This window comes from Scatophagus argus, chromosome 7 (assembly GCF_020382885.2).
Source record: "Scatophagus argus isolate fScaArg1 chromosome 7, fScaArg1.pri, whole genome shotgun sequence".
In the NCBI taxonomy this organism is placed as follows: Eukaryota; Metazoa; Chordata; class Actinopteri; family Scatophagidae; genus Scatophagus; species Scatophagus argus.
In genome coordinates this window covers 7,841,322-7,855,795 of record NC_058499.1, presented here as the reverse complement: position 1 = coordinate 7,855,795, position 14,474 = coordinate 7,841,322, and the positions used below count along the sequence as shown (strand labels likewise).

The 14,474-nt window shown below is 40.4% G+C and overlaps 2 protein-coding genes across 4 annotated transcripts; both read right to left on the bottom strand.

Moving 5' to 3' along the window:
- Window positions 1–188: 188 nt before the first annotated feature.
- Window positions 189–11,145, bottom strand: dnm1l (dynamin 1-like). 2 transcript variants are annotated; one of them, XM_046393352.1, is made up of 19 exons: window positions 10,889–11,145; window positions 9,254–9,398; window positions 7,818–7,864; window positions 7,305–7,376; window positions 6,624–6,710; window positions 6,357–6,519; window positions 6,080–6,200; window positions 5,295–5,426; window positions 4,849–5,055; window positions 4,571–4,691; window positions 4,330–4,485; window positions 4,133–4,222; window positions 3,943–4,035; window positions 3,557–3,610; window positions 3,253–3,324; window positions 2,417–2,593; window positions 1,908–2,017; window positions 1,608–1,767; window positions 189–698 (listed from the first exon to the last, which is right to left on the bottom strand). In XM_046393352.1, exons 1-19 carry the CDS (start codon window positions 10,988–10,990, stop codon window positions 642–644), a joined length of 2,166 nt encoding a protein of 721 aa, XP_046249308.1. In that variant the 5' UTR covers window positions 10,991–11,145; the 3' UTR covers window positions 189–641. The 2 variants fall into 2 exon arrangements, with proteins under 2 accessions (XP_046249308.1, XP_046249309.1); XM_046393353.1 differs by lacking the exon at window positions 3,253–3,324 and having other exon boundaries at window positions 10,889–11,143.
- A 478-nt stretch (window positions 11,146–11,623) lies between these two features.
- dnajb9a (DnaJ heat shock protein family (Hsp40) member B9a) lies at window positions 11,624–14,314 on the bottom strand. Of its 2 annotated transcripts, none has more exons than XM_046393357.1 (3): window positions 14,251–14,314; window positions 13,446–13,676; window positions 11,624–13,173 (listed from the first exon to the last, which is right to left on the bottom strand). In XM_046393357.1, the coding sequence occupies exons 1-3, from the start codon at window positions 14,264–14,266 to the stop codon at window positions 12,737–12,739; spliced, it is 684 nt and encodes a 227-aa protein (XP_046249313.1). In that variant the 5' UTR covers window positions 14,267–14,314; the 3' UTR covers window positions 11,624–12,736. The 2 variants fall into 2 exon arrangements, with proteins under 2 accessions (XP_046249313.1, XP_046249314.1); XM_046393358.1 differs by having other exon boundaries at window positions 14,123–14,310.
- Between the last annotated feature and the right edge of the window lie 160 nt (window positions 14,315–14,474).

The window sequence follows — 14,474 nt, the reverse complement described above, 5'->3', positions numbered from 1 at the left end:
TTATTCAAAGACTCAAGCACCCAGAGTTATTCAGTAACAGATCACTGGCTGTGTTAAAACCTCCAAAAGAAAAAATCTTTAAGAGATCTTGTTGAATAAGAGTGTGTAAACAAAGTGGCAGATACGGATCTGATGTCGAGTAGTTACATGCTCACATAAAAGTAGTGCAGTTATTGTAAGGAGTATGGTGGAGTAAAATACTGCATTTATTTGGAACAATCACCAGCAGACACATTTTGTCCACGTCTATTAAAAGAACTGAACATAATGAAGAAAACATCCACGTGTTCTGCTTTGGGTTTGTTATTTCTAGCTTTAATTCAAATCTAAATTAAGAACAGACATTCCTCAGCAAGGCTCCACATAGTGGTGATGTATAACATTATCTACAGGTCGATTTAATTACATAAGAAAAATATAATAATCTAGTGCAGGAGAATGTGTGATGCTTATGGTCAGGGAGTGATACTGCACCAAGTCCACACCGTACATTAAAACTATGCTTTGATATACACATATCCACACCAGTGCATCTCAAAGTTGTTCATCTCTGCAGTCTGAGGTACCGGGAGGGTCAGCAGGTGTTTGGTTGTCCAAGGGTTCTTGAGGGATGAAGAGAGCTTGCTGTAGAGAGGCCGCCCTCACCACATGTGGGTTTCTCTGATCTCTGCTATCACTTGGCTGGCTTTCTGCAATGCCTGGATATGATGAGACATGGAGCAAACTGTGTTAATTCAATGACTCTGTTGTGTTAATACTGAAAGCACACTCTTTCTGGGTACTTTCACTTCTAAATCAAATAGCACTTATACACTGACTGTCCAATATTTGAAACATTCTGTGTTGCAGCACCTCTAAACGCTCTTAAAGCTTTCTTCTGTCTCAACTTCTTTTAACTTTAATAGGGGAAATACATAAGGGAACACAGCTTTTATCCACATTTAATTCTTCTGTACAGACTTGAAGAAACACCCTCACTGACTCTCTTTCAAACCCATACTTAATTTGCACAAATATAAATGTGTCACTTTGATAGAAACTCCGATGACCTACACACACACATTATCTAGTCTTTCTTTTCTTTTTTCTTTCTGATGTGTTTCCAGTTTGTGTTACATGCTGTTTGCAGGTACAACAATCCTAGTTTATGGTACTTTGCTTACACTCATTTCCATGTGACAAATTCAATAAAACGTTCCCTGCTGTAGATGGTTACATACATATTGTTTTCAATTTTTTCCTTATTTAGTTCTCCGTTTTTTGTTTTGTTTTTTTTAAGTCCATCTATACATGTTGCACATCCATCTAGTGGTCACATTTTGTGCACTCAGGCATTTGCACTTATTTTGTATTTATTAAAGGGGAAACCCTGAAGAGGGCTGTTTGTGCCGTTATGAATGGGTTTCTCCTCAGCTTGTTTTTAACATGGACGGCGTATGTCTCTCAGAATATCACCATGAAACAGTTGTCTGAGCAAAGGCTTTCAAACCTTTACCAGAAGAGTGATTTGGATGTTTGCTTCTTCAACAGAAAGTTGATTAAAAAAAACAAAACAAAAAAAGACCCTGGTCTTTACAGTCCATAGTGACACTTGATGAATCTGTCACCTTGAGCATGTCAGCAGCCTCAGTGCGTCTCTGAGCCATGTCCTCGGACTCTGTCAGCAGGTCGTTCAGCAGGGCCGTCTTGTATAACTGACCCACCAGCTCACTCTGCAGGCAGTCCTTCACATGGTTTACCAGGAAGTGCATCACAGCCTTTGGTACACTGAGGTCAAACAACAACAACAACAGAGAGAGAGAGAGATGGAGGAAAAAAAGAGGAGGACAGTAAAGCACATGAAGATCACATCAAAATCTTTAAAAACAATCACACAATGATGAAGAAACTGTGCAGAGGGTGTGCACCTGTCCTGGATGTTTTTCCGAACGATAAGAAAGTACGACTTGATGAGTCTCTCGATGACCTCACAGTCCCTCTGCTCTCGAGCAGACAACTTCCTGGATACTGGGACGGGCTGGTAATGAAAAAGGCATCAGATGTGCTCATTAATGAACAAGTTAATGATCTAAGATGCAACCCGAGAAACGGACACACAAACAGCAGATAAAGAAAGGAAAAAATATATTCAGTGTAACCGCAGAGATACAGTATGTTCACAGCAGCAGCTCTGCTACAAGGTGTGAGGGGTACCCCAGCAACTTTCTTTAGAGACTTTCTAACATATTCTCATCGTATTCATATGATGTCAGCTAACTGACCTGTACTCAAATGTAGTCTTACAGAAAGCACACATTGTCGTAATTATTTTGCAACATGCCATGTTTTGCAGCTGTTAGAAAATCACCTGAAAAACTTAATGCGTCAGAGATGACCTCCCAAACCCAATAGGTGACCATAAACTCAAAGTACCCACCACATCTAGCAGGTTGACAGCGTAACCCTTCTGTGGGCTTGAAGGAAAAGGGGGTTGTGGTGCAGCCCTGTCTCCAGCTGCAGGGTCCTCTCCCCTCTTCAGCATGCCCCTCCAGCTCCCCGTCCCGCTGTCTGCCTGCTCGCTGACAGAGCTGCTCTGCGAGCCACCGGCTGCCGCCTGCAGGAGAGTCATGGACATGCAAAGGAACGGAGGTTAAATCAATAAGATTAATAAATCTAATAAACAAATAATTCACTAGTACACTTCACATAAAAAATCCATCTTAATTTTCAAAATGCATTCATGTCGCATGCCACAGGCCCTCTTTGACTTCACTCCAAAGAATTTCATCCAGAACAAGCAAGGGGCCTGGTGGAAAATACTGACAAACACTACGCACATGTTGTACCGGCATGGGTCAGGACTGAAGGACATGACAGAGATTTCGGTAGAGACTGTGGTATACTCTGAATATATGGCTGTTATAATATCACATCTATTACGATTGAAGGTTTTCTCCATATCACCCAACCCTAACCAAAACTAGTACAGTTTTTCTTCGTTTTTAAATAAAAAGGTACATGGAAAGTCCCAAAATGTTGTGTTTCTTCTGTCATAACAACCAGCATGCAGAAAAAAAAGGGTTAGATGTACAAAACAGAAGGGAAGTCAGTATTCAGATCGGTTATGAGTGGTAAAAACTGCCCTTTCGACACACAGTATTTGTGGGACACTTAAGGTGCAACCACCTGCTGAAACAGGAGGTTTAAGGGAAATACAGAAAGGGCTTTGGGTGGGCGGAGGTCAGATATGGGCAGGCAGTGAACGAGACACACCTTTGTGACCTCGCCCTCAGGGGCAGGAGGCTCAGAGGGGGAGAGAGACTGCCCACCTGGGCCTTTGAAAGACTGAAGAAAGACAATGTCAGGAAGGAGAGTGAACAGAAAACTGACAGGAGCTACAGGCAGAAATGTGCATGAGCTCTACATAAGGTGGAGAATAACTGCACAGATTTACTACAGTTTTAATGCGAAGATAGGTCTTTAGTGAAAGTGGACTGACATCTTGATTAAGAGTGGTAGAAAATCCATCAAAAACTGTTAGAGGATGAGTAGCGAGTCTCATGGATGATGACTATACCTTATCTCGGGGGACAGCGGCGGGCAGGTCTCTCATTCTGTTGCGTCTCTGCTCCTATAAAATCAAAAAGTTTGACAAATGCTAACTGAGAAAGACAGAAAGTTTTTCCACATTTCAAATAACACTATTACAGTTGTTCTGTTTCTTAAACCTCTGAATCGCGCAATGATATGATCAACGCTCACAAAGTATGTACTTGCTTAGTTGAGATTCTGGTAAAAGGTTCAGAGTGCAGGATTAGGTCACAACAAATGACAGTGTTTTCAGGTGCTTATACATGAATGAAAACTCTAAAAACAATGCATTTTCTGAATGCACTCTTGTAAAGTTATCTTTCATTCAAAGAAATGTGACGTCGCCTTTGAGTTTAGATTCTCGTCTCTTACTTCTATGTTGTTGTTCATGAGGCCGCAGGCATCAGCAAAGTCAGGGTGTTTGGTGTTGATGTAGGCCAGCTCAATGGCAACCAGGTTGTGAACCTGAAGAGGAATTGAAAAAAATTGATTCATCAGATGAGAGTGCGAATGGACATCCCATAAAAATGCTTGGTGGTACCTAATGTGAGCAGGTCCTGACCATTTCATTGGTAACGGGGAGTCTTTTTCTGAGTAATGAGGTGACCACTTCTACTATGGCATCATGGAGCTTTGGAAACCTCAATAACTCCTGCAGACCAAAGCAACAATAATTATTAGCCAGTTTTGCAGTTTTGGCCATTTACTACATGCTGCACTTCAGTTTTTAAATGGTATTTCAGTGAGTGTGTTTCTCACCTGTGTGCTGTAGTTGCTGCAGTGCTGGATGATCCTCTGCATCTCTTCGTGAACCAGCTCCACGCAGCGCAGACTGGGCTCCTCCAACCGTTTGACCTGCCGCTTCACCAGCAACTCAAAGGAAACCTCGGGCACAAATAACGCAGGCCTCGGACCCTGTTGAACGTGATTAAACAGCAAGTCTTCAAAAAGGTGTCATTTAAAACCGAGTCTACAACTTAAGGAAGCGGCAGAGACCCACCGTTGCATTTCTGATGGCTGTGAGCACATCAATGGTTGTCAGACCGCCTAGAGGATCAACTGACTCCAATGTGCGACCAAACGTTTCATGGAATATATAACAGATTCTTGCTCCACCACATCTGGTAAAAAAAAAAAAAAAAAAAAAAAGACAGGAAAGCTTATTGCATTAAACAAACAGGCCAAATCTGATTTAAGTAGAAAAGTATGGAAAGTAAAAACTAGCACCCCTCAGTGGCGCGTGAAGGTACATGCAGGCCAGGAGGTTGTATGACTCACAGTTCAGCTGTCTCAATGTACTTGGCCGTGCCCTCTATGGTGCGACAGTACTCTGCAGCAAACTTGGTGATGAGCTGCAGCAACGTGGCGCTCTTGTCCTCGACAGGCTCACCATAACTGTTTAGTAAAGACTGGTACTGCGCTGCCAGCACGTTGATCCTCGTCTTCAGCTCCGGAAGACAGTCTCTGATGTGGTGCATGAGTAACCTATGGTAAGATTAAAGAAAAAAGAAGGTTTACATTTTGATTGGAAAACAAAGAGGCAGACTTGAGGTAGATGAGTCAGTCATTGTCTTGTGTTCCACTTCACCAGAGGGAATAAACCTCGAATGTGCAGGGCCAGTAAACAACTCAAATATTTCATTTGTTAAATTGAAAAAAAAAAAAAAAAGACATCTAGATGAATATTTAAAAATCTAAGCAATACAGCAATTCCAACGCCATACCTGTTCAGTGTTCTGGCTAGATATTTGGTTCCATTTCTGTTTGCAAGGGATGGGTACTTCTTTTGCAGGAAGGCATATTCATCACGGATAGCATCTGCCACCGACTTCTTTTGATTGATATCCAGCTGACTCCTAAAATAATTTACATACAGATGGTCCTGAACATGGCACTGCATGACCACAACCCACCACGTGACTATAATTTAGCACTTTCAACACAAACTCTTGGATAAAGGTGAGATAAGAAGAAATGGAGTACAAAAATCTGTTGGAAAGTATTTCCATTTTTCAACACGGTGGTGTAGTACGGAAATCCGGATGCTAAAAATGTACTGAAATTGTAAAGAACATCAAACACTGCTGGGAAAATTTGTCCCAGATGTCATTAAGTGAGAGATGTAAATTAAAGAGTGAAGCTTTCTAGATTATAAGATTATAATCTCTCCCACTGTCTGCACTCGCACTTTGAGCTTTTACATTAATGAAGGTGCAAGAGATAAGAGCCATCAAATATCTGCACAACAATAAACCTATGTGTCAAAGGCAAATAGAAAGCTGGATGCACAGACTACTCGACGTAGCCCTACTCCCATTATATTTTACTTTTATTTCTTTATCAACCCACTTCATGAATTTGAAATTGCCTTTGAACTGTGTTATCAGTTGGCCTATAAATTTTTATTGTTTTGTGGTAAAGCCAAACAATATTTTCCACAACATGGACAATTCCTTCCTCCTTTACTAACTAAGTGACAAGCTCATGTGGAAGAAAAGTGTGATGTTACCGGTTAACTACGCCTATAATGCCCAGTTTTACAGGAATGACCCTGCCCATCAGTACATCCATGGCATCAGTACCAGCATCCATCAGGTCTAGCTTGGTAACCACTGCCAGCGTCCTCCTCCCTGAAGACATAGACAAAGACATCTGATTACCAAAACGGCTACTGAAGCAGGACATGTAGAGAGTGCATAACTGAGAAGATGAATATGGGGCCACCTGTTGATATCAAATAAAAAGTAAAAAACAAAAGTGGAGAAGTAATAAACAAGATCGCATACCATCTGTGTCAACCTCACGGGCCACTTTAAGGGCCTCTGAGGTCGCCATGTCTGTGTTGGCAGCCGTCACAGCCAAGATGATGGAGTTGGGGTTGGAGATGTATTTAAAGATCAGTTCTCTGATCTGGATTTCTATGTCTTTGGGCTGGTCTCCCACTGGAACCTGTTTCACAACGGTTAACAAACCATAAAATTCATCTGTGGGATCATTTTGTTTTCATAGATCACACATTTGGACATGGACAGCCAAAGGGAAACCTATCTCACCTTTGTAATGCCGGGAAGGTCCACCAATGTGAGGTTCACAACATGTGGTGAGAAGATTTTCAGGTGAATGGGTTCATCACTAATACCCTATAAAAAAAGAAAATATTCAGTTATGCTTAACGGGTGATATCACTTCAGAGGTTGACTCTGAATCTGAGCTATGAGAAGACATGGCAGAGACAGGACTGAGACAGAATAATTTCACTTCTTACTCTGTGAACTGAGGACTAAACCAGAGATGATTGTCAAAAGGCTGAGTTTTTCTTCCTTTATGTCTCATTTGAATAAAGTCTGCTGAGCTAACAAGACAATTAAGCTTGTTTTAGTCTGTTAAAGAGGGAAACTTGAATTCAGAAGGTGAGTGGTTTTTGTTTTTTTATTTTTTGGGGTTTTTTTTTTGTTTAGTAAGGAAAAACTGTGCAGGAATATTTGCTTTCTTGACATTTTGTTAATTAGTTTTGTTTATGCATGCTAAAGTTAGCAAATTCGCCGCTTATGTACATCTCCCAACTGAAAGTACAGTGGGCTACTGGACTAACTCCAGGACGAGCCAGGACTAGCTAGCTAGCATGCTAACTTCAGGAGCTATCTCTCCAACACAACAGACATCTCTCTTGATAATGTTAGTTCACTTTTTGAATGCTTTACGCTAAGCTCCTTCAATGGCTGTAGTTAGCATACCTTGTTATTGCCAGAAATTCTCTCTGTTTCTGCTTCAATTTCTTGCCTGATCTCCTCAAAGTCTGTGAAGATCTGCAAGAGAATTAGACCATTAGAAACAAGCAACCGAACAAACAAACAAGGAGCAACAACAATAGAAACATACAGTGACAAAAACAGTACATGACATGAGTTCATTTGCTGAGAACTCCTGTTCAGTGTCATAAGACTCTCGGTACATCATAAGAGATTCTTTGTTCACATGTAAGGAACTATGTGGCGCTCAAAAGATACAATTCAACCTTGGAGGGCAATAATCCTGCAGCCATAAAGGTATTTTTAGCTACTGAGATGTGTTGCTGTTTTAAACATAAAACCAAACCAGTAGCTAACCCCTTAAATGTTATTAAAATGTCCTTAAAAACAGGATACACAACAACGGTATTTCATGATCAGACCAAGTTTATTAAATATTCTGATGCAGCAGAACGGTATTGTTTTCTGGCTAACAAGCCAAGAGTGTGACAACTCTACCTTGTTTTTGGTGTGCAGGAATTTGCCCCATTCCTCTCCATCGATGCCTAAAGAGATACAAAGTTGAGGACAGATGTTTCAGTTACTCATGTGACAGATGTGGCCTTAAGATCAGTGTTACTATTATTAATATTGTTATGTCTCATGGGAGGATTTCTCTGTCGGCAAAGATGGGATGGAAAAACTCCTCAGAGAAAAGATCCACAGCTGAAGCTTAAAAAACAAATCAAAAAAAAAAAAAAAACAAGGAACAAGTTTTCACACAACAGCCATGGAAGCAAATAAAACCTAAAGCATAAAAAAAAACCTGAAAAAGCATGTGCATTATGGGAAGCACAGACTTTTTAAAGAAACAAAGTAAATACTTCAGCTGCAGTAATCAACACTGTGGCAACAAAAGGGACAAAATTACAAAGGGTGGAGTCTGTTAGTCATCTTAGAGGAAGCTGGTGTTTGAGGTGAGCTTTGAGGAAGTTGGATACAGTGAACTAATCACTTTAAAACGTAAAACTAAACACAAATTCTTTACTTTGAACATAAATCTGCTAATTTTGGAAAAGATAATCCTAAACAGAGGGGAGGGCTTGAGCTGAGTAAAATGAAGCCACATGGTTTGGCAGCTTTGGAAAACCTACACAATTACAAGGCAGGATGGTGCAGAAAGGGAAAAAGAAGTGGGGGAGGTTATGTAATATATAAACACAATAAGGTAAAGAACAAGGAAAAGGAGACCTCTGTAAAGGCGTCCATTTCTCTTGGATTCTGTGGTTAGGGAGAGATGACAGGAGACAAAAGGGTTAGCCCGGCTATCTGCAGGTCCTGTGTGACCCACTGCAGCACTGCAGTCACTTTGAGGCCATCGCCAGAGGACAGCATTGAACAAAGCCTGGATCTTGGCACATTTTTCCCTCCCTGTTCTTTTCACTGTGAGGTGGATGGTATCAGTGCTGCTGATTTGTAAAACATTTCCCAGTTCAATGAAGTATTATTAGCACTATAGCAGAGATCCCTTACGAACATAGAAAGATTAGATTTCAATCTTATAAAATGTTATGCTCTTGGCCGTTGAAGGTGCGGCAGACTACCAAAGTCAGACTGCTGAATTTAAAAAGTTTTTCCAGCTGCCTGTCTGACTCACGCTCAAATCGCGACATTTCCATACATTCACTCGACAAAATAAAGTGCATAAGAAGTGATACAGTTTCACCAAAAACACCAAACTGTGCAAAACACATCTTAGAGGGAGACTGGGAAACTGAAGCAGCCAATACATCGGTCTTCATTGGCTTACTGAAGATAAATCGTATGGGTATCCAGTATATTGTGTATACATGTAAAAGTACTGAAGCTCAAATAGTTAAGGTTATAGGAAAACATGAATACAGAGGCTAAAAACTCCATATATACAGAAGTAAGAGAGGTGACAGTGACGTTACCATTCTCTTCACTGGTTTTCCTGCGGTCATCTGGGTCGATGTGCACTAGCTGTAGGATAAGGGGCCGGCGTGTGACAACACCAGTGCCACGCGGCAGGATGTCCCTGCCAACCAGGCTCTCCAAAACCGAACTCTTCCCACTGCTCTGTGGACAACAACATCAACAACATCATAAGCAAAACAATAGTAGGGGAGATTTAAGTATGCAATGAGTTTGACCGTATCTAACACTACTTCTCTGCATGTTACTTCAAAGATTAGCTCTGCTGGAGCTTTTCCAGGAGCCCTACACCCATTTCTGGAACTCTGGAAGCTTAGCTGCATTTCGACCAGAGGAGCCAGGGTCTAATTTAGCAAGGCTGTACTTTAGGGTGGACCAGGAACTTGCACAAGCAGCAATGGGAAGACGTATCTGGCTCACTGGCATGTGTGATAATAAGTAAACCCTAATGAGATCAGCTGAACTGAAAGACGTCACTTAGCTCACTTGGCTGGTAGATTCAACTTCACTGGATTGGTGCTGATTTTATAAGTAGCAAATGAGGGCTAAAAGATGTAATCTGTTACTTACTCTGTAGGACTACACCTGTTGTTGTTCTGACTGAAACGGGTTGGCCTATACAATTTATAGATTTGACAGGGACAATCAGTTATTAATACTTGGTCTCTGTTACAGCTGTCCTTAAGTGGCGGTCTTTGCCTGTCTGGGTCTTTGTGGGGCATTGGCAAGGACAAACATAACAAATCAGGCATTTAAAAGATCCTCTGGCTTGTTGTGCCTCACCCTCTGATGCCTGCCAAAAGGTCTGAGACAGTTACATCCTATTAGCTGACAACAGTGAAAGTAAAAAGTGACAGACTAAACCTGCCACTTTAAACCAATTACCGTAATCTCTCATGCATAACGTATTTAGGTGGAGACTGTATGGTCATTGGTAGTGTGTTATATGGCAGAATTTTACTGTTATGCTAAGAAGTGTACTATTTCATTCATCCCATTTGAGGGTAGACTGCACATCACTCACACTATATCAAAAACTACTGTTAAACAGCTTCAACAAAAACTTAACAATGTAACCTCTATGAAGGTATAGCTTATTGTGGTGCTGTTCCGTTTTATCAGACAGCATTAGCCATAGCTAGCTGCACATAATAATACGACGATTGAGTCCATGTTCTACCTTGAATGTGAATGGAGAACATTTTTAAGACACAACATAACAAATCATGTTTGTTTTTCATACAGCGATGCTTTTCAGTGGGAATGTGTTTATGTCCGGCAATCTAAATGTAATCAAGTAAAAGAAAAACAGAACTGGACTGTGTTTATGATAGTGATCTGAAGGTTAAGTGGATACATCCCTTTTCTCTTACTGTCAAAACAGAATAATGCTAGGTTAAGGTTTTAAGTGAGACCCCAAATAGCTAATGCTAACTTAACTACTTGCTAAGCTAGTTCACCTAAATCTGTGTCAGACGACGTTTGTGTAAAACGAGTCTGCACGGCCTTGTCCGTATACCAACATGAAACTGAAAGAAAGAACTAAGGCAAAGATCAGAAGTAGCCAAAACAATAAGTTGGCGCAGGCCAACTAAGTTAACTTGCTAGCCTTGAAGCAAAGTGGCGTCTCTCACCTGAGTTCCCACAACAACTATCTGCGGCAGCTGAATGATGTCTGCGCCGACCGTGTTGAATACATCTTGAAGCTTGTTTATGACAGGTATGAGGGCCTCCATGAGCTCCGATACAAATGCTGACCTGTCAAATAGGCAACTTTCTTTACCCTGCAGCACTCGGGCACAAAGTCATTCGGTGTCCCTCAGCTAAAACGGCAGGCGTCTCTTCGGATCTGTCAGAAACTGCGCACACGAATGCGTTGCATCATGGGAGTTTGAGTTCAGTAGAGTCCAATTTAGAGCTTAATGCTCGGGGCTTGACTTTTTCATGTACTACATTTCCTAGAGGTGACATCGTAACCATAGCTGTACCAACGGAAAGAAAGATATTTTTTTCAGTAACCAGGTAACAGTAACTATTGTGAGTACCAAAATATTTATATGAAAGGACACATACATTTAAGATGACGTGGTATTTAATAGGCGGGGGCTTAACTTTAGCTTATAGAAAGCTAGCTATCAAACTGATGGATTTCGAGGAACAAATGTTTGAAAATTTGATACAGTACATATATATACTGTACATATGTACTGTGTATGTACATATATGTATATATGTACTGTAACTATCAAATTTGCTTGTCAATATCCACAAACATTTTGCCATGTTTTGGTTCTTTCATCCGAAGGGTCAACGAACACACAATTCTCACTCTTACACGACAACGAAAAATTAAGAAACAGCAAGCTCAGTTTAGTGTCTACTTTTTATTTTTTAAGTATACAAAATTAAAAGTGCTATTGGAAATTTTACAACATGATGCACATGAGGAAATGAACTGCACACTACAGTGCAGAAGGTCACTAACTTGTTTAAAAGGTACGAGGTAACAGATATATTAGGAAAACGGTCTGTAAGTTACACATAAAACATTCGTTTTGGTTTGTCTAACACGCCAGTCAAAAGTTCTCAAAGACCTACATTTGAGGATTTTTAGTTCAATTTCAAGCACTGGAATTTTTAATTATGATGTAACACTCTGCATCTATAAAATATTAGGAGTGTGATTTGTAAATGGTTTTGAAATGGTTTCAAACGTGGCCTCAATCTGGATGTCTAATTGAGTTTTCTATTTCAGGTATCTACAATCCTACTTTAACTGATGGATACTTTGCACTGATGGAAAATAAATCACAAATGTTAAAATGTATTATGTTCAAAAAGCGTGACTGACAGTTTAGAGTAGATGAATATTTTTGACTAGATGTAGTAGCACCAGTTAAACAAACAAAGAGGATTTTTGTTGACTTGGCTCCCCATTTGACAACCATAAGCAAAACCCCACTGGCTGCAATTGTTTCTACCTTCCGTTGTGTTTTGAGGCCTACCACGACAAAACCTATACAATAGAAACTAAAAGTAAACACAGTACAAAAAAAAAAGTGGAAGTAGTGAGCTAGTGATGAACTTACACATGGGTATTCCTGTGCCAAATTCAGTATGATTGTTTTATTTTACCAAACAGTAAACTTAACAAATTTCACTATCAAAAAAGGTGCTTAAAAATACTGATAACATACTCTGTTTCTGATTTCTTCAACCATAATTGAAAAACCACTACAATCATGTACAAGTCCATGAGCACACACAGGGAATAGATTTAACAAAACATAGCTTATTTGAATTTAGGCCTAAACTAAGTAAACTGAATGATCACTGTCAATCTGTGCCTGAATGTCAGATCTCAATGTCACTGTTCAAATTTCACAGCATTTGATCCAAATGGCTTTCTGTCACCTTATCAGTACAACAGTACTGTATTCCCTTAAGGCAATTTTGAGTCAGAGGTAATTTCACATTGCATCTTAAGATGCCGTACAGTCTGTGTATGTGGTTACCATGTTTCCTCTACGCTGAGTCACTGTTCTGCAGTGCTGTTTTGATGCACCATGAAACCTGTTTTCAGTCTGTTTGGTGTGCCCATCAAAAGTAAACATTCTTTCTATGTCGTCAAACATGTCATCAAAGATACCCGCTCCAAAACTTCCATGAAAGTGTCTCTTTTGTCTGCCGTGGGCCTCCTTGTGGGACCTGGAGTGTTCATCAAAGTGTCTACGGTGACGGGTGTGCCTGTTCTGACTGTAGATGTCAAAGTCCTTGAAAATGTCATCGAAATTGAAGGTGAAGGGTTGGTTGGCACCCTGTCTATGTCTGCCTTGCGTCTCCCCGGTGAAGTATGCAGAGGTGTCACCAATCCGGTCATATTCTCTTCTTTTAGTTTCATCTGATAATGTTTCATAAGCTGCAATAAGAAAGACAAGATTCAGTCTAGGTTGGAGAAGCTTGTGCTGCATTTCCCCCACATTTTTATTTTAATAAAGCAGGTCTGAGGTCCTACAAGCTGTAAATGTGCAACATTAAATTTTGGCCACATCCCCCAGAGTCTTTATACCAAAACTGATGCATGCTTAAAAACCCTTTAAACACATTAGAAATAAGAAAAATATCGCAGTATGTCAGGTAGCAATCTTTTTACCCACCAAAACAACCCTAAAACGAAAGAATCAACTGTACCTTCTGCAATTTCCCTGAATCTCACTTCAGCGTCTGGGCTCTTGTTCTTATCCGGGTGATATTTCATTGCAAGCTTGTGGAAAGCCTTTTTTATTTGTCGCTCAGTAGCATCTTTAGGCACCCCCAGTATATCATAGTAGTCCTTTCTGGCAAGTATCAGCTCTGTTATCATGAGGATGCACACTGCAAACGTTACAACAGACTGCGCAGTTGCCATGGCTCTGATGTCCCCTGCGCACAACAGATAAACGAGCGGGTTCAGAGTAAACACGTACTCAATGTATAAACGAGTCTTATTAATGTCAACACATCAGAACAACGAGGCATTTTGGATAATTGCTAGCGTCTACGTGGAATATTACAGAAATTATCCTCAACAGATTACATTCCCATATGCCATCTTAACTACTGTTAACTGACTAATGTTTCTCATTTAGATTAGCTTGGACTGATGACATGGCACGACACAGAAAACAACATTTCCCACCTAACTTCTGTAATTTCAGGTTTTGCTGCCTTGTAACACAGAATGACGCAAAATTATATCTCATGTAAGTTATCTCTAAACCTGAACGTTGCATTTGACAATTACGCTCTGTCATCATCACATCAACCTCACGCAAATATTAGCTGAAGTTGGCTAACACGTATTCTCCCTCTTTAAGAGCCAGGCTTACCTTTTCCGGGGACACGAGTGCTCCTTAATTGATATACTGAAATTCTGCCTTTTAACTATTTATCCAACGCTTAACATGACAGTGTTAAATTGCTATTTTAGGCTGAGACTGCTATAGAAAGACAGTACCTAGAAGCGGCATCATTTTTTTGTGTGTCTTCTTCGATGCTTTTACTGCATGAGGGTAACGAGACAGTATAAGTTGGACCATTTCTGCCCTCTGTCGGTCATTGCATTTCTCTCATCAATTGCCCGACAGTGACTTTGAAAGTGTTTGCGTCACAAATAAGTTATGTAAGTCATCTGTGCTTTTGGCACATATCTGATGTTTATAAATTGATATTTTTCTACAA